Here is a 25,172-nt window from a genome sequence, read left to right as displayed (position 1 = left end):
TTAATTTAAAACAAAAAAGAATAACATATTAAAAAGAAAAGATTTACAGGGATGAAGTGCCTCGGATCACTCAGTTACCAAGGCTACCACAGGCCGGATGAGCTGGGGTGGGGCTGGGGAGGCACCCTGGGGGCGTGGCGTAGAGGGTGTGTTTCTGTGCCCCTCTCCACACCACGGAGCAGCCTTCCACCATGTTAAACGGAGCCTCTCGCTTCCCAGTCTGAGGACGTGTGTTTGATTGTGTCATCAGTGTCTTGACCAACCGCAAGTGTAGCATCTGCGTCAGAGACAAGCCTCCCCGGGTTCGTTCTGCACCCCGAGGGCTCAGGAGCTCCCTGCACTTGATGTCCGCTGATGCAGAATCCAGCTTTGATGGCCATCTAGTCTCAGAGAAATGTAAAGCTAAATTAGAGATTTAAAAAAAATCACTGTGTCCAGTTTTTTCAAGTCCCCATTTGACTGGACAGGGAGTTACCAGAATGACCCTTGGAAACCCAAGTGAACTTGACCCAAAGCCCATCTTCAGCATCACGCTGCTTCAGCCGCATCAGCCGGGAGGGAGAACAGAGCTGACTGCAGACTCTCCTTGATGCCGACTCCAGATAAACCCCAGCTTCTGTCAGTTCCCAAAGAAGCTCAAGATGAAGGTGCCCCCGGCAGCCGGCTCCCCTGGCAGGTTTCTATAGCAGGCGGGTGTTCTTCCCCCAGCTCCGGAGCAGAGAATTCTGCTTGGCAGGGACAGCGCTCTTTACATGCAAGATTTATTCTGTTTCTTTTTAAAGAAATTCTTCAAATACCACCCTCCCCTTTTATCTTGGCACAGTGTGTGGACTTAGGATCCGAATTCATATACTAAAGCTGTAACACTCAGACTCACGGGGTATAAGATACTCCTCAGTCTTTACTTGTCATCCCTCTTTACCTTAGGAATGGGATATACCTCTGAAATTTCCTCATTGCCAGTTCCTAGCAAAACTAGGTGCCTGATGCCCTGTGTTATGGAATTTTAATAAAACGATGTGAATGCAGCAGCCCTGTGTGTTCTGAAAAATGTTTCCAGAGCCCCTTGAGAATTCCAAGTGCTTGGAGATGGGGCTTCCTGCAGAGAAACAGAAAATGCGAGAATAGGACCTGATTGGATCGGCTGAGTTTACTAGGATTTGAGCCTGAAAAATGCTTCCTTCTCTCCTTTTGATTCTCACGTGGCCTCTCCAGCCCGAGCTCGGCTCAGCCCTCGCCACTGGGTGGGTTGGGGCCTGATTGCAGAGGGCGTCCCATTCTGGGGTTCTTACTTCATTAGCATTACAAGATTGGGTTCTTGGGAATGACATTCGTTGGTAATTTGTTTACAGTTGAACCTTGCAGCGTCTTACTTATTACTTCCTTAATCTAACAATTGGCGGATTCTTGAAATTAAAAAACAACAACAACAAAAACCCAGCCTTATCAGTCTACTTGTCGTTAAATACTTAGCCGTCAGGAGCTATAATGATCAACAACAGTAACTGCGGAATTCTTTCTTTTCCCAAACAACAGCAACTGGTATATTACGTTGTTTTCTCGTGGTTAATTAAAATCCAGCTATCCACATAACTGACATAAACAAAAGAAGCCCATTTTGTGATCTGACCTAATTGCTTTTTAATTTTGCTGCTTTTCTTGTTCATTTTCAAAATTTGCTCTGAAGTAGTTTTACCAGTCACGAGGGAAAATCAGTGTCTGTTGACTGTCTTCCTCTGAGGCGCAGCTGAGCACCAAAGATTTTTTTTTTAATCTTTCTCCTTTTCTTACTGATATCCCATGTAAGATAGACACCTTTAATTCTGGGAGCAGATCACTTACAGCTGTGGTCAATTCCATTAAGAGCTAAGGAGTAAAACAAGTTCTTGAAAATGTATTGGCCCCATGGAAGGTTTTCCAGCTTCTCCAGTGGAAACCACTGAAGTGATACCTGTGCAGGGACCCCCAGATGGTGAGTGCAGCCTGGAGGGACCACGTCCTGGGCGCCGGCTGGTGTTCCCTACCCTACTGCAGGCAAGACCGTCACCTTCTCCACCTTGGGTATAAAATTACTGGTTGAGAACTGCTTCCAGAGGCCAAAGATACTCTAGCTGTCCGCCCCACCCCTTCCCCCTCCCGGCTTCAGTAGTACCACCAGCCTGGTAACTCCCTGAATGCACTCACGCCACGACTTGACTGTTCACAGACGTCCTCGTGAGCTGTGAGCCCGCCCAGGGGTCTTGTTCTCTCATGGGAGCATCACCTCGACACCGGCATGTTCTTCAAGTTCATGGAGCCTTCAGGGGATTGAAGGGTCCCTTAATGATGGGTTCTGCAGAGCCCAGTCTCCCTTTACTAGTCCTTTCTGTCGCCTAGTGGGTGATGCCTCAGCATCTTCAGCCTAGGGCTATAGCATCCTGTGTTTTCAAGCAGCTGTTTACGGCCGTGGCAGCCTTGTGTCTGTCTGCAGGGACCAGACGTGACAAGTGCCTGTTGTGATCTGCCCGTAGTCTGCAGGCCTGAATCAGCTTTATTCAGAGCGGTCCTGGGTTCTTTCAGTACTGCTGCAAGTGGAAGGGGGAGCCGACAGGCTCAGGTGCCCACCCATCCTTCCCTCGCTCGCAGCAGCCTGCACCGCTGTCACCTACGTCGTGTGGACGCGGTCTGGCGAGGGGAGGGGCGTGTGTCCTGCATTCCAGGATCGGGGGCGCCGTCAGTGGGGTAGTGCCAGGTACCACATGCAACTTTGGGAAGAATCCCAGCGGTTCACGTGCTTGCTGCAGGCAAAGTAGGAAACGAGAAAAGAGCAGCGGTGCACAGTTGGTTCCACCGCTCAGAAATAACCACTGTGAACTGTGAAAAGCACATCCGTAGAGGTGTATCTGCATGTGAGACTAAATGGGGTTTCACTGTTTTGAAACACACTTTTTTTTTCAACATGTTAGAAAGATGTTCTCAATATGTTACTTTTCACTGAAATCTCTCATCTTTTAAAATGTTGCTCTGGTTGTGTTTTTCTGTGTCCTTATGTGCCGTTGTCGCCGTATCTCGGAATAGGCCAGGGCCCCCTGCAGACGACAGGTCCACCCTGAGTGCCCGTCCTGCAGGGCCACCTGCCCACACTGTCGGGGTCGCGCCGGGCTCGTCGTTCAGGTCACTCTTTCTCCTCCTTCAGGTGTCAGCGGAAGCAGTGGCGGGTAGATCTGCCGGCCACCAGCGTGGTGATCACGTTTCACAATGAAGCCAGGTCGGCCTTGCTGAGAACAGTGGTCAGGTGAGGCCAGCGGCTGCCATCTGTTGCCACCCATTGCCGCTTATGCGGGCAGGGGACGTCCCCCGGCAGGGATGCTGAACGAGGGCCGGATCCCCAGCACAGCCGGGCTGGGGCTGTCTTTGGGGGTGCAGACAGGGCACCTGACTGTGCAGCCCCGCGGGGGCCAAGGGGTGAGAATTGCACACCCCAGTCATAGCCTGAAAGGCCTGCAGCTTTATCTTTCTGCCTTTCCTCAGCGTGCTTAAGAAAAGCCCACCCCGCCTGATAAAAGAAATCATTTTGGTGGACGACTACAGCAATGACCGTAAGTAGAGACCGATTGCCCCCCCCACCAAGCATCCTCCTCCGTCTGGCCCTCTGGACCCAAGCCTTCCTGGGCTGCGGGTGCTAAGCATGAGTTTCAAGAAAAGGCCAGAAGTAGGGGCCGCAGAAAGAGGGTGCCTCTCTGATGCCCCGAGGGGCTCACCAGCCCGAAGATGATGGAGAATCACTGTCCCTGCCCACCGAGCCCTCCGTTAGTTAACTTGAGGTTCAAAAGCTTTGCTTCTTTTCTTTTCCTAGCGGAAGACGGGGCACTCTTGGGGAAAATTGAGAAAGTGCGGGTTCTCAGGAATGATCGGCGAGAAGGTAAGACTTTTCTCAATTCAGTACCAAGACAGTTGAATTCTGACTTTTCCTGAGCCCAGTAATAATGTGAAGAAGCGTTTCAGCTCCAAGAACAATGAACTGTCTCATGTTTTGTCTGCCTTCCTCCAACAGAGCCTCTTGGGAGCCTCTCCCAGCAACCCCAGGAAGGATATCGAAAGCTTAACTAATTGAAATTGTTTGCGCACCAGGGCAATAGTTCAACTTACGCTTTTATTTATGTATTTAGAAAACTGGCTTCTCTCTTTCTTTCACAACCTACGAAGTCTTATCAGTCCCTTGAGTACTAGGATTTAGAAGAAAAACAGAGATTTAGCATTGAGAACTTTAATGACTCCATGCTGCAGGCATCTGTTAAAATAACTGGGGTTCCAGTTTGACAGCCTGCCCAAGGTGAACTATCAAAAACAAGGGAAAGCCCACCGCCGTTACGTGCTTACTGGATTTTGCAAATGCCAGCCTCGAAACCTGATGTCAGTCTTGTCTTTGCTGGAGCTGGGCTCATCGAGCCCACTTTATTGGTAGTTATAAGAGAAGCTCCAGAGAGGAAAGCATTACTTTGAAGCGTCTGGAAAGGAAGCCAGACTCATGATGTAATTAACATCCAGCGCATCCATGCTGGTACAGAGCTGGTGGCTGGATTCTCAGCTCCTCCGTGGTCCTGAGAAATCTTTCTGTAGGAAAATGGCAGAGCTTTAAAACATGTGCCGTTTTTGCTGTTTGAGGCTGACTGTTGATCTTGGAGTGGTGGCTGTGCCGTTTGGTCAGCGAACATTGTCTTTCTTCTGGTCCCCTGTGCAATCCAGCTGGAGTCGGGAAATACAGTTTTTCTTAGCAAGAATCTAATCAGCCAGTAAAGTGGGTGAGCCCGTTAGGGCGATGTCATCAACACCATATTTTAACCAACTAAGGTCATCAATCCAGATGTTCAAGATGCATAAACAATGGGGTCAGCCTTTCCCCTAAGCAAGCTGTTTGCTGGACTCACATCTGCCCCCGAAGCTGAGATTAAACCAGAATCTTGCATTGTATTTGCCCCTAAAGAAACTGCATGATAACTTGTTGAATTCAAACCCAAAGTGTCTGCTGGCACAGGGGAAAAAAAGAAGATGAGGCGGGAGGAGGGAATAAAAGAAAGAAGTTAGCTTTCATGTGGGCATTTTGTAACTGACAACCACGTGCTAGCTCTCAGAGAGGGGCTCTAACCTGCTTAGAAATCAGAAGCAGTCCTTCTAAATATAAATTTGCATTTGCTTTACGTTAGGCTGTTCTTGTGGGTAAGAACCCACACTGAGGCCTTGTTTGGGGAAGGAATGAAGAGAGGCAGCTGTGGGAAGCCAGATTATGGTAGAACTATATGGAACAAGTGAGGAATGTGACAGTCCAGTGAGAAAATGCACACACACAAATGTATGTGTGCTTGTGTGTGTATCCCAAACAGTTAAACATATACACAAATGCTCATAGCAATACTACTAGGTGACAGAGAAAATCAGTTGCATAAAATCATGGCCTTGGGTTCATTTAGTGTTGGGGATTTAATTGTGCCAGCGATTCTTAACCTGGCTATTCATTACAATCACTTGGGGAACTTAAAAGAAGACCATGGGGCTTCCCTGGTGGCGCAGTGGTTGAGAGTCCGCCTGCCGATGCAGGGGACACGGGTTCGTGCCCCGGTCCGGGAGGATCCCATATGCCGCGGAGTGGCTGGGTCCGTGAGCTATGGCCGCTGAGCCTGCGCGTCCGGAGACTGTGCTCCACAACGGGAGGGGCCACAACAGTGAGAGGCCCGCGTACCGCAAAAAAATAATAATAATAATTAAAAAAATAAAAGAAGACCATGCCTTGACCCAACCCACAATTGAATAAAAATTTTTGTTTTTCTAGGGGTGGGGCCTGGACATCTGCATTTCAATAATACTGATGTACTTTGAAGGTTGAAAGCCTAGTCCTTCTCGTTGTGCAGATGGACATATTAAAGCTGAAAGAGGTTAAGTGTCTTTTTCAAGGTCATCCAGCTATTTAATAATGGTAGTGGAGCCAAAACCGTGTTCATAGGCCAAGTTCTCTATTTGTCCTGTGTGCTTTTTATTCCTCCATTCCCACTGTCCTGCCTGATTAATTTATTTTTTCCAGTTTATTGAGATGTAATTGACATATAACACTATGTGAGATGTACAACATAATGATTTGATATATGCATATATTGTGAAGTGATCACCACACTAAGTTTTTTGGTTGTTTTTTTTTTTTGCGGTACGTGGGCCTCTCACTGTTGTGGCCTCTCCCGCTGCAGAGCACAGGCTCCGGACGCGCAGGCTCAGCGGCCATGGCTCACGGGCCCAGCCGCTCTGCGGTGTGTGGGATCTTCCCGGACCGGGGCACGAACCCGTGTCCCCTGCATCAGCAGGCGGACTCTCAACCACTGTGCCACCAGGGAAGCCCTACTTTTAATTTTTGAAGACCCTCCATACTGTTCTCCACAGTGGCTGCACCAATTTACATTCCCACCAACATTGCACAAGGGTTCTCCTTTCTCCACATCGTCACCAACACCTGGTATCTCTTGTCTTTTGATGACAGCCATTCTGACAAGTGTGAGGTGATATCTTATTGTAGTTTTGGTTTGAAGCCCCTGATGATTAGTGATGTTGAGCACCTTTTCATGGACCTGTTGTCCATTTATATGTCTTCTTTGGGAAAAAAAGTCTTTAAATTCCTCTGCCCATTTTTAATCTGATTATTTTGCTTTTGTTTTTGTTTTTGCTGTTGAGTTGTATGAGTTCTTTATACATTTTGGATATTAATGCCTTATCAGTTATATGATTTGTAAATACTTTCTCCCATTCCATAGTTGCCTTTTCATTTTGTGAATACTTTTTTTTGCTCTGCAGAAGCTTTTTAGTTTGATTTAATCCCGTTTGTTTACTTTTGCTTTTGCTACCTTTGCTTTGGTGTCAAATTAAAAAAATTATTGCCACCACTGATGTCAAGGGGCTTACCTATATTTTCTTCTAGGACTTTTATGGTTTCAGGTCTTAACGTTCAAGTCTCTAATCCATTTTGAGTTTATTTTTGTGTGTGTTGTAAGATAGGGGTCCAGTTTCATTTTTTTGCATGTGTCCAGTTTCCCAACACCATTTATTGAAGAGACTATCCTTTCCCCATTGTGTATTCTTGGTTCCTTTGTTGTAAATTAATGGCCATATGTGTGTGTGTTTATTTCTGGGCTTTCCATTTATCCCATTGATCTATGTGCCTGTTTTTATGCCAAGGCCATACTATTTTGATTACTATAGCTTTGTAATGTAGTTTGAAGTGATGTTTTGTGTTTTTTTAGTGTTCCATTTTGAATTTTCTCGTAGTTTTTTAGCTATACATTTCTTTTAGTGGCTTCTCTGAGGATTACAACATGCATCTTTAACTTATAACAGTCTATTTAGAGTCCATACAACTTTACCTTAAATGTAAGACCTTGCAACTGTTTTAATTCCATTTCTGTTTCCTGTCCTGTATACTGCTATTGTCATGTGGTTTCCTTCATATGTTGTTAATGATGGTTTAAACCCCACAGTGCAGTGTTAAAATGTTTGCTTTAAATAATCAGTTATAAAGAAATTAGAATGTATAAATGGACTCTAAAATTTATCCTCGTATTTTTCATTTCTAGTATCTTCATTTTTTCCCACAGATTCAGGTTTCCATCTAGTGTCATTTCCCTTCAGCCCAGAGAACGTTTAGAACTTTATTTTTTCTTGTAGGCAATAAAATCTCTCAATTTCTGTTTATCTGAAAAGTCTTTCTTTCTCCTTTATTGCTGAAGAGTATTTTCTCTGAATGGAATTCTGAGTTGACCGTTAGTTTTTCTTTCAGCACTCTGAAAATGTCATTCAAATGTCTTCTGGCCTCTGTTTTTCTGTTTAGAATGTAGCTGTCAGCTTATTGTTGATTCCCTGTGTGTTATGGGTTGTTTCCTCTCACTGATTTCCAGATTGTCTCTTTATCTTTAGTTTTTAGCAGTTTGACTGTGACTTGCCTAGATTTGATTTGCTTTTTATTTATCCTGCTCCAGGTTTGCTGATCCCTTTGAATATGTAAGTTGAAGTTTTCAGCATAGTTGGGAACTTTTTGGCCTTTTATTTCTTCATATATTGTTTTATGCTTATTCTTGGACTCTAGGTGCACATATGATATACCACTTGATATTGTCCATAGGTTACTCAGGCTTTTTTTCTCTTTCAGTATTTTTTCTCTGTTCACCAGACAGATCAATCTCTATTGATCCACCTTCAAGTTCACTGGTCCTTCTGACATCTCTAATCTGCTGTTACGCGCCGTCAGTGAGTTCTTTCATTTCAGAAAATTGCAGTTTTCAGTTTTGGAATATCCATTTAATTCTTGTGGTTTTCATTTCTCTGCTGAGATTCCCCGTGTTTGCTCATTCCAATGATCATTTCCTTGGAGTTCTTGGGTATAGTTATCATAATAGCTGCTTTAAAATCCTCATCTGTTAATTTCACTCTGCGTCATCTCGGAGTGAGTTTCTATTGACGTTTTTTCTCTTGGATATGCATCACATTTTTCTCTTCTCTTGTCTACTAATTTTTAAAATTTTATATTGGATATTGTGAATGGTATGTTGTAGAGACACTGGATTCTGTTATCTTTCTCTAGGGCGTTGATCTTTGTTATACTGGGCGATTAAATTACTAGCTCATGACTTTGAACTTGTGTAGGCTTGTCTTTATACTTTGAAAGCATATGTGTATCTTGGATGAATCCCTTATTCCTGAGACGTAGTCCGTATTCCTAAATGTATTCCCTCTGGAGCTTCTGTAGAAATGAGGTGTTTGCCAAGTCCTTCTAGGCACAACTCAATTGCCAAAAATTGTGTCCCTGATTCCAGCTGAAATCTTAGTTCTTTCTGTCTTCTAATTGTTTCTCTTCATGGACTCCTTGGGGTCTCCCCTGTGCCTGCAGGTTCAGGCGTCCGCCAAGGATTTAAGGGCCGTTATCACCAGATTTGGGACTTAGCTCCTTCCCAGGATCTCCTCCTTCTGTTTCCAGCCACTCTCCAGCCCCAAACTCTACCCTCTGACGCCTCAAGCCAAAAAAGGCTGCACTGCAGTGGATTGGAGAGTAACATCGGGGGCAAATACCATGTTTACAGGGATTTCACTCTGTGATTTTCTTCTTTTAAGGGTTGAATGCCCTCTAGGTTCTGCCTGCCCTCGGCTACTCTAGCCCTTTCCTATAGTTGCATTTTCTATTTTGCTCAGTTTATACTTGTTCTCTGAGAGAGGGTTTGCCTATTACAAGCTGCTCCGTAATACCAGAACTAGAAGTCGTTGCCCTTTTTCCTACTCTGTCATGCAGCTCTTTAAGAACCATGGAAAACCCTTCCTGACTGCTGTGCTGCATAAAGAACTCACAACACTGTCCTTACCAGTTGTGAATAATCTCATATCTCCATGGATAGATAAAAGCCCAGCGTACATAGCAGAAGCCACTTATGACCACACCATCTAGTGATGAATATTACTATGTGTGATAATGAAAAATGATATCACTAACAGATCACAGCTATATAAACTCTGTAATGTGACCAACAGCGTTACTAATTTTGTGTAGAAGCCAAACAACTGGGCTTCATCATTTATGTTAATTTGGCTCGTGATGAGTCTTAGAACACACAGATACTCACAACACTGTTATCATGAAATTATCACCATTAAATTTGGCCCCATTAGCACTTAAAGTGTCTGGGTGACACGTGCCTTAGCCCAGTTAATTAGAAAACTCTATTGCTGTGTCAGAGGAGAGTAGTTTTAGAAGTTCCACATTTCCATTGCTTGATAAAGGAGACTTCAGTTATGTCAAAGCCTTCCTCATAAGGCAGTAGTTCCAAGTTGTTTTCTCAGTCATCCAATTAACTGAAAAAGAAAAAGGTCCTGACAGAACTCTTACCTGGGTAAACTGCAAGGCGGTATTGATCCCTCCACGCACGTTGGCGATAAACTCTGTGCCCAGCAAGAGGGCTGCGTGGGGAGGTGTCGGTGCAGGTGCTGGGGGTACAGTTCTTGTTTGTTTTTCTCGCGTTCCCTGGGCATTCCCCCGCGACGTGTTTTTGACCTCACTCCACAGGCCTGATGCGCTCGCGGGTGCGGGGGGCCGACGCGGCCCAGGCCAAGGTCCTGACGTTCCTGGACAGCCACTGCGAGTGCAACGAGTACTGGCTGGAGCCCCTCCTGGAGAGGGTGGCCGAGGTGAGGATGCGGGCCAGAGGAAGGGCCTCTGCGACATGGTCCTACGAGGATTTTATCCTCCACAGGAATCTGTCAACAGGGGAAATTCATTTGTCAGGTAGGAGGCCAGGGTCAGCAGAGGCTACGACAGCCCTTCCCCTAGGGGGGTCTTCCTTCCCTGCCTGAAGCTTTGCACTGACTCTCGGAGCTCAGAGGGGGCAGAGCGCTGAGGACAGAGGCCGCGGGGTCCCCAGCCCGGCCGTGCTGCCCTGAGACCCAGGCTGCGGCTCGTGGGGGGGGCAGAGTCCCAACCACACAGGGACGCGGGAGGCTGTCGGTTGACCCGAGACTGTGCACCTTCGCCTTCTAGAAACATCACCACTAGGATGACCTATGGCCTCTTGTGATATCTCTCTCGCCTTCTGCTTGCTTTATTGACTTTCTTTCCTCCCTACTAAGAAAGCACTTCCTTGAGACAGTAAAGTAGATGTAATGAAAGTACTAGAGAAATAGTAAAGTCATTCTTTTTGCACCATAGCAGGGATCGCGGTTGGACCGTGAGTCCTGAGACATGAATAAGACAAACTACTAGTGCTCTGACCCTCACGTTCACTGCCGTTTACTGAGCGCTAACTACCTGCCGGATGCTTTACACGTTACCTTAATCCAGGGTTTCACCCCCATTTGACAGTTGAGGGAACTGGGGTTCAGGGAACTTTAATCACTTAACCAAAACTCATACAGGGGGCAGAGCCCAGGCTGCAAAGTGGGATTCGCTGAGTCCCTCCCTGAGTCCTCCCACACACACACACACATGCCCATCCTGGGGGCCCCGTCCCCGGCTACTCACTCCACCAGGCTGTGCGTCCCAGGGACGCAGAGGCGAAGTGAAAGCTGCCATGATACCCGGGCACATGGAGGCGGCGTGCCTTGTGGTCAGACTGTCAGGGTTATTTAAACAGCCCCCCACCTCCTAAAGAAAGAATGGGAAGAGCTGAGAACTGTCGTTCTCCCTCATTCTAGTCCCATCAAAAGAGATCAAAATAAAGGGCGTGGACTTGGACGTGGGGCAGTTGACGATCTGCGGCACCATCCCCAGGCTGAGCGGGCATGGAGGACGTCACCCTCTGCGCTGGGGGCTGCATGCTGTAAGCCTGCCCCTGGTGGTGGCTGAGCTTCGCCCTCTGTTCTCTGAGCGGGGTCCTCTGACGTGTTACGTTCTTAGCTCCGCTTGCCCTGTTACTGATTTGTTTCTCGAAGTCTTTCTCTGGCTGATTCAGGTTCTTGCCGTGGCTCAGGGAAGCGCCACCCTTGTGTTCCCTGTCAGCGTGGGGCAGAGTTCCTCCCCAGCACCAACTAGCCCGGTTTAAAGAGGGCAGGAGAGTTCAAAGGTCTTGTGTTCACAGACTCTAACCAGAGCAGCGACAGTGTGGCCTAAAGAAAGGCCTCAGCCTAAGGGAATGTTTTGTGTTGGGTGGAACCGCGGGTAAGACAGGCTCGGGCTCCGGGTTCTCTAGTCAGTTCGGTCGCCGTCCGCCCGTGATGCGGTTGGAACCTCTACACCACACTCGGCTCCCAGGCCCGGGGTCGCATCTGAGTGGGCGTCGCAGCCGTGAGTCCTTTCCTGAGGCTTCCTGCAGCTCACACATACTGGTGTTTAAGTACAGCCGAGCTTAGATCCTGTTAGAATGAAAATTCCTCCATGGTTGAGGTTTGACATTTGGGAAAACACTAAATAAAACACTCCAGTCTCACGCTGGCGCGCTCTGAGAACTCCTTCTTTGGAACTAATAAAAATTGACATTTGCTCCTGGCTGTTTGGGGGAAAAAACAACAACTCAGGAAGGGTCCCGGGAGAGGCTCTCAGCCAGTGAACACCCGCAGGGCGGCCCCGTGCGCTCGGGCGCCTCCTGGGGGGCAGCATCCTCTGCGCCCCCGACACCCAGCGCAGCGCAGGGCTGCAGGTGCCCAGCCGGGCCCCCCAGGGCGTGGGGTGGCAGGGGACCAGCGCGGCCGTCTCCCCGTGAGCGGTGACGCTCAGACCTCCACCTGTGCGGGTCCCGGCTGCCTCTGACACCTGCTGTTGCCTTCGCTGCGTTGCAGGACAGGACCCGCGTCGTGTCCCCCATCATCGACGTCATCAACATGGACAACTTTCAGTACGTGGGCGCGTCTGCGGACTTAAAAGGCGGTAGGTGCTGCGCGGGTCCCAGGGGCAGCGACGGCGCCTGCACGCGGCCGAGCCGGGCCGCGGCCAAGAGCGCCCCTGTGTTCAGCTGGCGGGGTTCACCAGGGGACAGACACGGCCTTGCCTCCCCTGGACGGTAGGCGTGGTTCCCGTCCCTGGCACCGGCTTGGCATGCGGAGCCGGTGTGGAGACGCCAGGCCGATGGGGGTCTGCCCTCTCCACCCTCCCCCTCACCGCAGCGTCCATCGCCTGCTGGAAGCCCATCCGCCCCGCTCACCCGTGACTCCTGGGCCCCGAGGCCTGCAGAGCGCAGCCCTCCCGCGGCCTGGCTGTCAGCCTCTTCTGCCCGACAGCCACCCACGTCCCGCCGTGGTGGAACCTTTCTGGGGAACCTTTATCTGAATGACCCTGCCAGTTTCCAGGGGGTCCTTGGGCTCAAGTGTGACCCCTCAAACCCTCCCGCCGCGGGGTCCCACAGTGATTTGTCTGAGACTCTCTTTACCTTCTTAAAACTTCACATTGAAGGCCCCAAAGAGCTTTGTTCACGTGGGCCGTAGCGATCAGCGTTTGCCGTGTTAGAAGGTGAGGCTGAGAACGGTGAGAACGCTAGGTGACGCAGCCACGTGGGCGCTGCCCGTCCTGCAGCTTCCGGAACGCTCCTTCCTGCACTTTGGAAAAATGAGATGGAAAGGGGCCTGTAGAGCCTTAGCATAAACTGAAAGCAGTTTTCACGTCACACACCCGCTGAAAGGGCCTGAGGACCCCGGGGGCTCCTGGACCCCAGCTGGGTAAACCGTGTTCTCGCGAGGAGCTTCACGAAGCTGCTGGGCGCACGGGAGTCCCGCTAGCCCTGCCTGAGGAGCAGGCTTCTACTGTGTCCCTGTGTCCCCGGGACTGAGTGTACGTGGGGGTGACCTGTGTCCCAGGGACTGTGTGTACGTGGGGGTGACCTCTGTCCCCGGGACTGTGTGTGCGTGGGGGTGACCTGTGTCCCCGGGACTGTGTGTACGTGGGGGTGACCTGTGTCCCCGGGACTGTGTGTACGTGGGGGTGACCTCTGTCCCTGGGACTGTGTGTACGTGGGGGTGACCTCTGTCCCCGGGACTGAGTGTACGTGGGGGTGACCTGTGTCCCCGGGACTGTGTGTACGTGGGGGTGACCTGTGTCCCCGGGACTGTGTGTACGTGGGGGTGACCTGTGTCCCCGGGACTGTGTGTACGTGGGGGTGACCTGTAGCCCCAGGCTCCCCTGTGTCCCCGGGACTGTGTGTACGTGGGGGTGACCTGTAGCCCCAGACTCCCCTGTGTCCCAGGGACTCTGTGTACGTGGGGGGTGACCTGTGTCCCTGGGGACTGTGTGTATGTGGGGGTGACCTGTAGCCCCAGGCTCCCCTGTGTCCCAGGGACTGTGTGTGTATGGGGGTGACCTGTAGCCCCAGGCTCCCCTGTGTCCCAGGGACTGTGTGTGTATGGGGGTGACCTGTAGCCCCAGGCTCCCCTGTGTCCCAGGGACTGTGTGTACATGGGGGTGACCTGTAGCCCCAGGCTCTCCTGTGTCCCAGGGACTGTGTGTGTATGGGGGTGACCTGTAGCCCCAGGCTCCCCTGTGTCCCAGGGACTGTGTGTACATGGGGGTGACCTGTAGCCCCAGGCTCCCCTGTGTCCCAGGGACTGTGTGTGTATGGGGGTGACCTGTAGCCCCAGGCTCCCCTGTGTCCCAGGGACTGTGTGTACATGGGGGTGACCTGTAGCCCCAGGCTCCCCTGTGTCCCAGGGACTGTGTGTGTATGGGGGTGACCTGTGGCCCCAGGGCTCCCACACAGCCCAGTAAATGCCTCCTGCTCTGAATCTCAGCTGGCCGGCAGCCTTGCCTCTCAGACCTCGGCTGAGAGCCAAGAATTCAGCGAAGCCTGCTGTAGAGAGAGATATAACAGAGATGTCAGAGCCTTTACTTTCCGTGTGTAATTTATTCACTATTGATTTTTCATACCTGAGATGAGTGAACCCTTTTTCCAGCATCCTAGTACCCCTGTTTCTTTCTCTAAAATGAGGGGCTTCTTTTCCCATCTCCAACATTTTGAGCTGATTAGGAGACGGACTGTTCCAGACAGACACACAGACTGAGGGTCAACTGACATCCAAAAAAGAACACAGTAGAACCGTGGCCTTGGACGGAACCTCAGAAATCAGAACCCTGGGACCGGCCAGGGAGGCCCGGGCTCTGGTGCCTCTTTCAGGCGGTGTCGCCACGGGAGCTGTTTTTCCTCTGGCCCTCGGCGTCCCTGTCTGAGAAACAGGTTGATAATAGTGCAGCCGCACAGGGCGGCCGGCAGAGGGCAGGGCTGTGACCAGGCAGCTCCCCAGAGGCCTCTGGCCGGGCCGTCATGCTGGGAGGACGCACCTAGGTTGGGAAACAAGAGTCAGGAGAGTCTTAGAAGATGGTGAGCACGCTGGGGCTATAAAGAGTTCGGAGCCTTGGCTGTCAAGAAAGCGTTAGTGTCCAGAGTGTGTCCCCCCCCCGAGGATCTGCCGGAGCTGAGATGTGACGGTTCTCCATCTCCCGTGGCAGCCGCTTACGGCGGAGCCGGTGCAGGACAGTGAGATGCCCTGCGTGGGAGTGGCCTGCCGCTGCCCCAGGGCCGGGCCAGATTCACTCTAAGAGCATTTCACCAAACCCCTTTTAGGAAAAAAGAAAAATCAAGGATGATGTTTTTAGCAGATTTTTAAAAATCTAATATAGCTTGGCTCTTCGGACCAAATTGATAAGCTAAATAATAATGAACATTCCCCCCAAAATGCAGGTAATGTTACATCAGCTGGCCAGTTGAGGCCTTTGTGTTCTGTCAACAGTGCACCGGGACGTCTGTTTTTCCCTGGCTGGCGGTGCTTGTGTGCGCGGCAGGCCGTGTCTGGGGAGAGCCGGGCTCCTCAGACAATCAGTCTGTGTCTGTTTCCTCTCCGTGCACCACTGGTGCCTGGCCCTCCAGCCCCTCGCTCCCATTTGCCAGCCCGCTGCGCTCTACAGGGACAGCGGGGGCACCTTTCTGTCCTCTGGTTGAGCCATGATGTGTGCCACGCCGGCCTAGGAGCCCCCGAGCCCCTGTGCCATCCTACCCTGTTCAGGCTGCAGGGCAGATAAATGCTGGATTCAGAGCACACAGACGGAAGGCCTGAACTTAGGCATTGCACCAGCCCTGCGGACAGAAAGCCTGCTGGCAGAGGGCTGAGGGATGGACGGCCCTGGAGCAGTGAGGCTTGGCTGTCAGACCCTGGGCAACGCGGCCCATGCTCTGGAGAGCGTCCGCAGGTGGGGTGTGCCAGGTACCTTCTGAGGAAAGACAAGACCCGACAGCTATGGACCAGGGGCCAGGCCCGGGCTCTGCCACCCGCACGGCCTGTGGATTCTAGAAGTGACGTGGGGCAGGTGCCATGTTATCAGAAGTGAAGCTCGCTTGCCCCTTCATTCCCACCTACTCCTGCGCCCCCTGCCTTCCCTTCCCTGGGACCGTGTTGGGGGCACCTGGCAGATTTTTTATTAAGTCGATCCCTCTTCTTTGTCGCCTCCTTACAGCCCTTGGATATGTCCTCACAGACTCCAGTTCTCTTATTTCACATTTATTCTTATGCATTCTGGTTTTAGAAAAGTCTGACCCACACCTTCTGTTTTGGGTAAGCTTCTTGGGGAAAGAAGATTTCAGTGTGCGTCCTCCCGGCTGGTCTCCCTGCCCCCCCCCCCCCCCAGTCACTCTCTTCCCTCTGCGTCGTTTTTGTTTGTTTTTCCTTTGTTTGGGTTACAGTGAGTCCATTCCAAATAACAAATATTTTTAAGCTGTGACGGACAGCGGTGCCAGGAGCAGACAGCCTGTTCTCACAGCATCCTGTGTTTCTTCTCTCTTCTGCAACCAGCAGGCTTTGACTGGAACTTGGTGTTCAAATGGGATTACATGACGCCTGAGCAGAGACGGTCCCGGCAGGGGAACCCGGTCGCCCCCATAAAGTAAGTGGCAGGCAGGCGTCCTTCGGGTGCCCTTCTCTGGGGTGGAAGATGAGACAGCAGGCCTAGGGACCTAGTGGAGCTCTCACCTTCCAGCCATACCCCCATTTCCCCTCATGCTAGCTCAGGGGAGAGTCTCTGCCTCCAGATTATAGGGTAAAGTATTTTGAGATTCTTTTTCTATGTACGTGTATCAAATCTGCCAGTTCCACGTCCTTCGTGTCTTGGTGGCATAGAGCGTTTTCCCGCACGGGGTGGGGTGTTGGGCTGCCCTCGGGGACTGGGGAGGCGGTGGGCAGCAAGTGGGAGCCTCCTGCCCGCCCCCGGTGGGCTCCGCCCTCCTGTCCCCCGGAGGAAGCACTGGGTTCACTACCAGCTGGCTTTGAGCCGCGCCCGGCTGGGGTGGGGACGCCTCCCCAGGGACGCGTGGTTACAGGGAACCCCGCGGATGCTGGCACCGTCTGCACTGCAGCGATTGGTCCCCCGTGAGCAGTGAGCTCCAGACGTGCGGCCCGGGGCCCTGACTTACCACGGCGACTCCGCAGGCACAGGGCTGGGGTCCTGTCGCCGGCCTGTCCCCAGGCTGATGGGGACGCGAGAAGGTGACGGTCCCGTCCAGCAGAGGAGGAAGCTGCCCGGGATGAGGTTGCGTTCCCTACGTGCGCTGGGCGCTGTAGCCTCTTACTGTTTGTCGTCCTCCAAGGAGACCGCGGCACAGAAGAGCCGAGCACCGGCCTAGGGCGCTGTCAGCGAGGGGCCCAGCTCCGGCGGCTGCCCTCTCGTAGGGAGGCTCCACGCAGCCCCTCGCCCTTGGGAGCATCTGAGCATCCGAGTGGGGGGCACTTGAAGACAGCAGGGCTCAAGCAGAGAGGGGCACCCAGAGCTCTGGGCCAAAGACCATGGCTGTGCTGTTGTTCCTAAGGTCGGCCTGTAGGCTTGACCTTGGCATTAGAATGCTGGCGATCTAACCTTGACCTTCGACCTCTCCCTCTCTTCCCTTCTGCCTCTTTAGAACCCCTATGATTGCTGGAGGGTTGTTCGTGATGGATAAGTTGTATTTTGAAGAACTGGGGAAATACGACATGATGATGGATGTGTGGGGAGGAGAAAACCTGGGTACGTATGAGCCTTGTGTCTTCGGACACCAAACCGTTTCCAATTCTGCTGAAACCGTGGTCTTTTCCTGCCCACCAAGAGGGGTAGAAATGAAAAGTGGAAGCTTTGGAAGGACTGGTAAGCAGGAGTTTGTGGTATGCAGGGTGCCCCTTGGAAAAGGTTTGTAAAGACGTTAAAGTGACGGTTTACTGAACACAATTAGTCCCCCATAAGGTGCAAATAGACCCTTTTTATTCTTAAGTGTCTTGGGTTGGGCGTTATGCTAGACACATAGTAAGTCTTTGAAGGGAAATGCACACTTTTTAATGTCACCTGAATCCAAGGTCTGGAAAGCACGCTGACAAAAATGGGGGGAGGATTTCAGCTTCTAAGATTCATTTTTAGCCACATGGGGTGGAAAGTGAGCCCTGGCGAAGCCTGTCGGACTGGCTGAATTGTGGTCGTGGGAATCAGATGGGGTGGAGAGGCCGGGGCACTTGTCCCTTCCTGACTACTTTGTGAATGGTTCTAATTGGTTTTCGTGTTGTTTTGTTTCGTTCTGTTTTTTGTAATCACACAAATCATTTCACCTATGTTTACGGACGTTGGAACTTTACAGACTTCGGTCTTTATTGGTAGCTGCATTGTATTTACTCCATAAAGATAAAAAGACTCTTAATTTATTTGTTTGTTTAGGGGTTTTTGTTTGTTTCACTTTTGAGTTGTCTCCTTGGCTATTGGATGCTGTTAAATTACATTATCCCCGGGTAGACGTACCTTGGGGGGAGGGGAGGGGGGCGAGGAAAGGAGGTAAAAAGGATGCCACTGTCACTTTTAGTAGTTTTTACTTGTAACAGAGACTTTGATTTTTTTTTAAGTTTAAGAGACTAGACAAGCCCATTATTTTTCTCTCATTTTATGGTATCCGTGTTAGTGATAGCGTCTCACTGTGGAGAGAGGTTGTTGCCTTTGTTGGTTCTGAAAGCTGCTTTAGACTCAGTAACTACACCAGGACGAAGGTTCAGAGTCAGATGCCTTTCGGTTTTGTTAACAGTACACTGACGGGCAGGGCTTGATGGAAGGCTGTGGAGCACGGAAGGCTTCAGAAGGATTGTTAACCTTATGAAGGGAATTCTGAGTCACCCTCGCCCTGCAGACATCCCTGGGGAAGCCCAGCCAGCCAGGACCGCCACTCGGGGGGACCAGAACGCGGTGGGGTTCGCAGCAGTGTGTGCCATTAGGCTGACGTGCGTGGAGGGCAGGTGGCCTTTTGTATCAGGGTGTAAGGAGAGTGTTGATTTAAGTATCAAAGGAGACCTTGCACCCAGAGACCAGTGGGAGGGGAAATAATCTTTTCTGTTACCTAGTTTATTGTTGGTTTGGTTTGTATGTTTATGTAGCTGTGCCCTGTGCGAGGTTCCCTGGAAGGGCTCAAGGGGCTCAGGTAGGGTGACGCACGGTGGGCGGGGAGGAAGGGCTGGGGCCACCCGGCCTGAGCATCCTGGCACCTCCTCCCGTGACAGGCTCTGACACGGCCGCTCTGGAGGGTCTTCTCGCATCAGGGTTAAACGGGCACGAGGGTTTCAGCAGGAAGAGTCTGTGATGTGAGCCTCCCTCTCTTCTTGGTACTGCTCAGACTGGATTTTCTGGGTGCTGCCTGCACACCCCCAGCAGTTGTCCAGCCTGAGGGCTTGTGTGGGCCCAAGTTAGGAGAGGCAGGGGACGGGGATGCCCAAGTCAAATCCGAACACGCCCTCCAGGTGCGCCCCGCCAAATCCACTGGTGCTGCCAGACCGCCTGACCAGCAGTGTAAGTCTAATTGAAGCAATTGAAAAGGACAGAGGCCTTCCCTGGTGGCGCAGTGGTTGGGAGCCCGCCTGCCGATGCAGGGGACGCGGGTTCGTGCCCCGGTCTGGGAGGATCCCTCATGCCGCAGAGCGGCTGGGCCCGTGAGCCATGGCCGCTGAGCCCGCGCGTCCGGAGCCTGTGCTCCGCAACGGGAGAGGCCACAGCGGTGAGAGGCCCGCATACCAAAAAAAAAAAAAAAAAACAGTTTTAGAGGAAGATGGCGTATATGATTGCTTGTTACATCAACCTTAGGGCTGATGGTGGGCATTTCATGCCTTTTGATTCACGGCCGTGCGCTGTCCGTTGCCTTTTCTAACTCAGGGCTGATTCCCAGAAGGCGCATGCAATGCTCCACGATGGAGAACCGGCCAGAGAGGAGCTCCAGGCCGTGTCTCATGCAGTGTTTGTGACATTATAGGGTCTGATGCCAGGAGTCTTTCTGTTCTCAGTAGGCCAGGGAATCACTCTTGTCTCAGAGCTTCTAGTCTGAATTTGAAAACTGTTTCTGTAGGCTCACTCTTACTTCTTTTTAAATTTCAGATAGAATTCTTTCATGAAAACATGGGATTTGGTGACACAGGTAGAGCTGGCATCTGTAATTCTGATCAGTGCTACAATCGAAGGGAGCGCCTGCCCCAGTGTGGGTAGTTCGCGGCATCTGTAACTCTGGTCGGTGCTGCAGTGGCGGGAGCGCCTGTCCCAGTGTGGGTAGTTTGTTCGGCATGAATTATCTCTTTTTGTCTCCACTACTTTACGTTGTCTGTGAAACGACACTGTGCTGTGCAGACACCCTCTTAGTGAACTGAAGTAGGACCTTTCATTCAACCTTTCTTTTCCTTCCACCTTTATCGAGGTTTCAGTGACAACTTAAAATCGTACACACTTCGGTATACAGCTGGATGGTTTGACGTGCCCTAGGCCCCATAACCCTGGAGCCTAGAGACGTGGTGTCAGAGGTCCCCACGCGGGATGTTCAGGACCCTCTGGAAAGGGAGTGCTCCCTGGGCATCGCCTCAGGCCACGGGGGTAGGGTGGGCATCCGCACCCCATGGGGGTGGCCCGGGCTCTCGGTCACCCCGTGTCGTTCACCACCTCAGAGATCTCGTTCCGCGTGTGGCAGTGCGGCGGCAGCCTGGAGATCATCCCCTGCAGCCGCGTGGGACACGTGTTCCGGAAGCAGCACCCCTACACCTTCCCCGGCGGCAGTGGCACCGTCTTTGCCCGGTAAGTGGCCGAGAGGCCGAGCAGGGCCCAGTGCACCGCTGACCGCCCCGTACGCAGGGCTGACCGTGGGCTGTGTGGAAACGTGTGCTCTAAGGGGCCGCCGCTCGGCAGTGACGAGGGCAGCTGTGGGGACTGAGGACAGCGGCATCCCACTGAGTGACAGATGCTGGGCTCAGCAGGTTCCATGGGGCACGAGGTCACGTGCAGGGCAGCCTCAGAGCGACACAGCTGTCCTGGTGGAGAGCAAACAGGGGTGGCCGGGGGTGAGGGTGGGGCGCAGGACGGGGTAGGGCCAGTGGGACTGGTCACCGAACCGGGTGCCAAAAACGTGTTATGGGGAGATAGGAGAGAGGAGTGCTTGGACTTTTTAAATCACGTGTTACCCTTCAAGGTGCAGTTATGAACAGCGCTAAAGGCAGCCACACAAGTTCAAGCCCAGGACCCACTGGGCTGTAGAGGCAGATAACACACGATAGATAACAGATAACACACGATAGATAATAGGTAGATTTTTGCAAACATGAAGACACCAAATGAAGAGTTTTCTGAAGAAAAAACAGCGAATTACCAGTGCAGGGGACGCCGTTTTTTCCTCAGGAATTCTTTCAGATGCGCAAGACAGAACCGTGCACAGGCCAGCCAGCCTGGCCCAGGGAGACGGGGGCGTTCAGCTGAAAAGATGACTTCAGACTCCGAGAGATGCTGCGAGCTAGGCAGAATGTGGTCACGCGGCCAACATGCTGGGGCAGGAGGACGGGTTTGCAGGGTGGGCGGGCGCTTGTCCCAGAGCCAGAGGAGCCCGTGGGGAGCAGCTCCTCAGTGCCGAGACGAGCCTGCAGAACAGAAGGCTGCCCAGTATGGCTGGAGCCCAGAGAACGAGGGGACAGTAGGCACCGAGGGAGACTAGACCAGCTGGGTCTGCACTCTGTGCGTTGAGGGAAACTGGGTGTCTTTCGATGCAGGAGGAGGGGCAGCTCCTGTGGGTTTTACGCAGATACTCGACTTCTCTGTTGTGAACTTTAAGGGGGGTCCTTCTGTCCCCTGGGCGGAGGGCCGCGAGGATGATGCCAGGAGGAAACGATGGTGCGAGTGACATGTCCCCCCTCCACTGCAGGGCCGGGCAGAGCCGGGTGGCCAGGGCCAGGTACCAGCTGCGGCCCCAGGCAGGCGTGTTTACCAATGGACGGGAGGGGGCCGGGGGGACTCAAGGGTGACCCCCAGGCTGCCGGTCACACACTTTGCTAACGGGATGCCCCTATGGACACAGGGAAACCTCAGAGCAGGGTGGGCGTGCACGGGGGGAGGATGGCCAGGTTATCTTTTATGTGGCATTTGACTATAAGTATACCTGTCTTGTACAGAAGGTGGATTCTTAGCGTAACGTATCAACTTTCTAGGCAACCTTAATAGAAGCCAAATGTCAAATGATGCTTCTGACCAAGTTACCTTCTCCTCAAAAGTGTATCCTTTCCCAAATGTTGTCTAAACATCATTTCTGCTCTGTTAGAAACAAAAATATGCTCTTATACGATGAATTCTACAAAATCAAACAAACGGTGATAATGTACATTTCCTCCGGGGCAGCATGAGTTGCTTCCCAGAAACCTCTCATTAGAGACATCAAATACTTGGAATCAAAGCACTGATACCTACCAGCAAAGCGTGGGATTTCAGAGAACGGTGTTAAAGCACACAAACATTGCTTTATGCACTTTTTTTAAAGGAAAAAAGAGGCGCTCGTTTTTAGAAAGAAATCTTTTCCGTTGTATTTTACAGCCCGGGAGTCCCATACACTGGAGATGCGGGGAGGAAAGGGAGCCAGGCTTCAGAACTAGGGGGCAGCGTGGGTCTGTTAGGCCTTCAGCACGGCCGTCGCGGCCCCCGCCCGCCCTCTCTCTCTCTCTCCCTCTCTCTCTCTCTCTCTCTCTCTCTCTCTCTCTCTCTCTCTCTCTCTCTCTCTCTCTCTCTCTCTCGGTTGACTCACCTGAAAGATAAAGAGGTGGAATGTGTTATTTCCGAGGTCCCTTTCCAGTTCTCTTTAATTTCCTCTAATATGTGGCATTCAGTGTATAAGTATTTCGCCACTAAAAATTGGGACTTAACAGCAATAGCTAATATTTATGGAGCGTTTCATATGTGCCAGGCTGTTGAGTGCCTTACAGATATTCACTTACGTACTCCTTATAAAACCTTAGGAGTTAAGCACTATTATTAATTTGCACTTTGGGGGCAAGGGAGACTGAGGCACAAAGAGGTTCGGCTCCTTTGTCTGAGTTCACGCAGGTGGAAAGTGAGCTTCATCTCCGGCCCCTTGGCTCTGGAGTCCGCGTTAGGTTTCATCTGGACCCCTAAGCACAGTTAGTGCCTGTGGCTGCCGGAACTCCGGGATGAGGTACAGGTTCTAAAAGGCATTCTAGCGTAGCAGGTAGGGGACCACCTCATTTGTGTAGGGTCACTGTGTAAGAGAAGCAGGGGAGGATGAATGAATGGAGAAGGGGCCTCGTGGGGTCCCGCCTTGTCTGCCCCCCAACCCTAGCTGTGCCCTGCGTGTGCCCTGGGCGCCTGCTGCTGTAGGGGGACCCAGGTGATGACACACCTGCAGGCTCTTCCATCACCTCACGTCCCTGGAGTCCAGTTGAGAGAGAACCGTTGGGCAGTTCCTGCCTCTGCTTTTTACACAGCTGCGTTTCCAGTTGGCCCCTTACAAGCCTCTTACATAGCCCGTTGGGAGAGTGTCGCGTGTGTGCTTGCGTGTGCGTGTGGATTAGAGTTTCCCCAAAGGCCAGGGGGGCTCCCGGTCAGAATAGCCATGGGGCAGGCGCCTTAGAAGGGTATTTGGGTTCACGTTGAGTAGTTAATGGTGAGACTCATTCATGGCGAGGGAAACTACAAATAAATTAAATACAGGAGACAGCGGTTTAAACTTACTCTCTTACTAGACGTTTTTCTGTTAATACCACCAGGCAGTGTAACTGGCCAGTTCCACCCTCTCTGTCTCCTGCTTGCTTCCCGCTAGAGCTACCTTACCTGCACCTGGTGGGGGCAGGAAGGGAGCAAAGGCGGGAAGAACCCGGATAGACGAGAGCGGGCCCAGGTGCCCAGTACCTGCGGCCCCTGGAAGACCGCGTAGCGTATAGGAGGCGCCTAAGAAACATGTGAATAAATGACTTGAAACTAGTGCTGAGCGGCACATGAAGCTCATTCTCTGCAGCTACCTACGTATCTTTTCTATTAAGTAGACAGAGAAAGGGTGGTTTTGCATTTAGGAGTTGAGAAATGACTTAATCACTTAATGACTTAGGTGATTTAAAACCACTGTGTGATTGCAATTCATAAAACCTTATAATTTGGAGAAAACATCCTTCAATCTCCCTCTCCCTCTGCCTCCCTCCGCCCCACCCTTCTTTTCCCTCCATACACGTAGCGACTATGTACTGTTCTGTTATCTATTGTAATTTCACCCGTCAAGTCAGGGCCGTCAGTCCATGGCAACAGGCAACATGTACACCAGTATCTTTCATGGCCACGGAGGAGTCCATGTGTTGGACCACTTTACTGTTAACGGTCATATAGTTTCTATTTTTTCTGCCATTATACACTGTGCTAAATTGAGCGTATTTTCATTGATTATTTCCTTGAGGTAAATTTCTAGAAGGTGGAACTGCTGGATCAGAGGACGGGTGCTCTCAAATTGTCTGCCGCTTACGGGGCTTTCTAAACAGCAGTCCATCTAGGTACATACGTCACTTTATACGAAGGATATATGCCCCAAACAAATTATTTTAGTCATTGTAACTCAGATGATTTGAAAGGCTCACCATTTAAAAGAGACCTTTCTAATAGAAGGAAGGTATTCTTGTAAAAGGTGAACGTTGCCTTCCTAATGTGTTTATCTCGGAAGAACAGCGCCTTCTATACGGGTTCTGAAAGAGCATTGGCTCTATCTAAACCTAAGGTGTGAGTCTGCTTTGGACCAGAGTCCAGGGGTACGGAGCACAGACTCACTGTCGTCACGCTGCCTCACAGATGCTCTAAAGAGAACTCCGGCAGGAGAAGATACTGATGCCGTGTGTGCGTGGCAGCCTTTAGTACATGTCACACACTCGAAGGCAGCTCGTCCCGGTGGCCTTGTTGATCGTGGGTCATGGTACTCTCCACAGCTGTGAGATGTAAGCATGGATGCCTCTGGCCTTCTAGAGGAGCCTGTTCCATCTTTCCCCTTCTGGCGCAGGGCAGTAAGAACCCCAGATGTGGGGCACACACTGCTGTCCCCCACTATTCCTGGTCCAAACAGGACAGTCCCTCAGCTCAGCTCTGCCAAAAGTAAGTTTTAGAGTAACTGTGGTGTGCCCTTAGCTTCTCCCCGGAGCTGTCCAGTAGTAGCTCTATCGCAGCCGCCTGAGAAGGGCTGCAGAGCAGAGGCCAGGGATTTCTTGGCCGTGCGCCCTGGCCCCAGCCTTCTGCGGATGCACGGTGAGAGTTACTGCAGAGTGGTTCACTTCTGTCCTTCGCGCAGCCCCTGCTGTAACATACCTGCCTGTGCTGTAATTCTGACTTGGACTTGTGCTCTGTGACAATCTGTGTTCTGTGAAAGACGAGGATGCGGGTTCTGTTGTTCAGTGAGCGCCTGCGGAACGCCAGCCACCCCGATACAGCCCGG

The 25,172-nt window shown here is 51.5% G+C and overlaps 1 protein-coding gene across 2 annotated transcripts in view; it reads left to right on the top strand.

The window, feature by feature from the left end:
* Positions 1-25,172, top strand: part of GALNT2 (polypeptide N-acetylgalactosaminyltransferase 2) — a 180,155-nt gene that overhangs the window by 141,342 nt on the left and 13,641 nt on the right. The window contains exons 4-11 of one of the 2 annotated variants that reach the window (XM_033842235.2): positions 3,176-3,274; positions 3,511-3,578; positions 3,836-3,901; positions 10,064-10,185; positions 12,268-12,355; positions 16,258-16,348; positions 17,358-17,461; positions 20,386-20,512. In XM_033842235.2, the coding sequence (XP_033698126.1) occupies positions 3,176-3,274; positions 3,511-3,578; positions 3,836-3,901; positions 10,064-10,185; positions 12,268-12,355; positions 16,258-16,348; positions 17,358-17,461; positions 20,386-20,512 (765 nt within the window). The remainder of the gene's footprint in view (positions 1-3,175; positions 3,275-3,510; positions 3,579-3,835; positions 3,902-10,063; positions 10,186-12,267; positions 12,356-16,257; positions 16,349-17,357; positions 17,462-20,385; positions 20,513-25,172) is intronic. The other variant, XM_033842236.2, reaches the window with a different exon arrangement.

Source organism: Tursiops truncatus, chromosome 16, assembly GCF_011762595.2.
Source record: "Tursiops truncatus isolate mTurTru1 chromosome 16, mTurTru1.mat.Y, whole genome shotgun sequence".
Classification (NCBI taxonomy): domain Eukaryota; kingdom Metazoa; phylum Chordata; class Mammalia; order Artiodactyla; family Delphinidae; genus Tursiops; species Tursiops truncatus.
The sequence above is the reverse complement of the archived record's forward strand: the minus strand, read 5'-3'. Positions and strand labels throughout refer to the sequence as shown.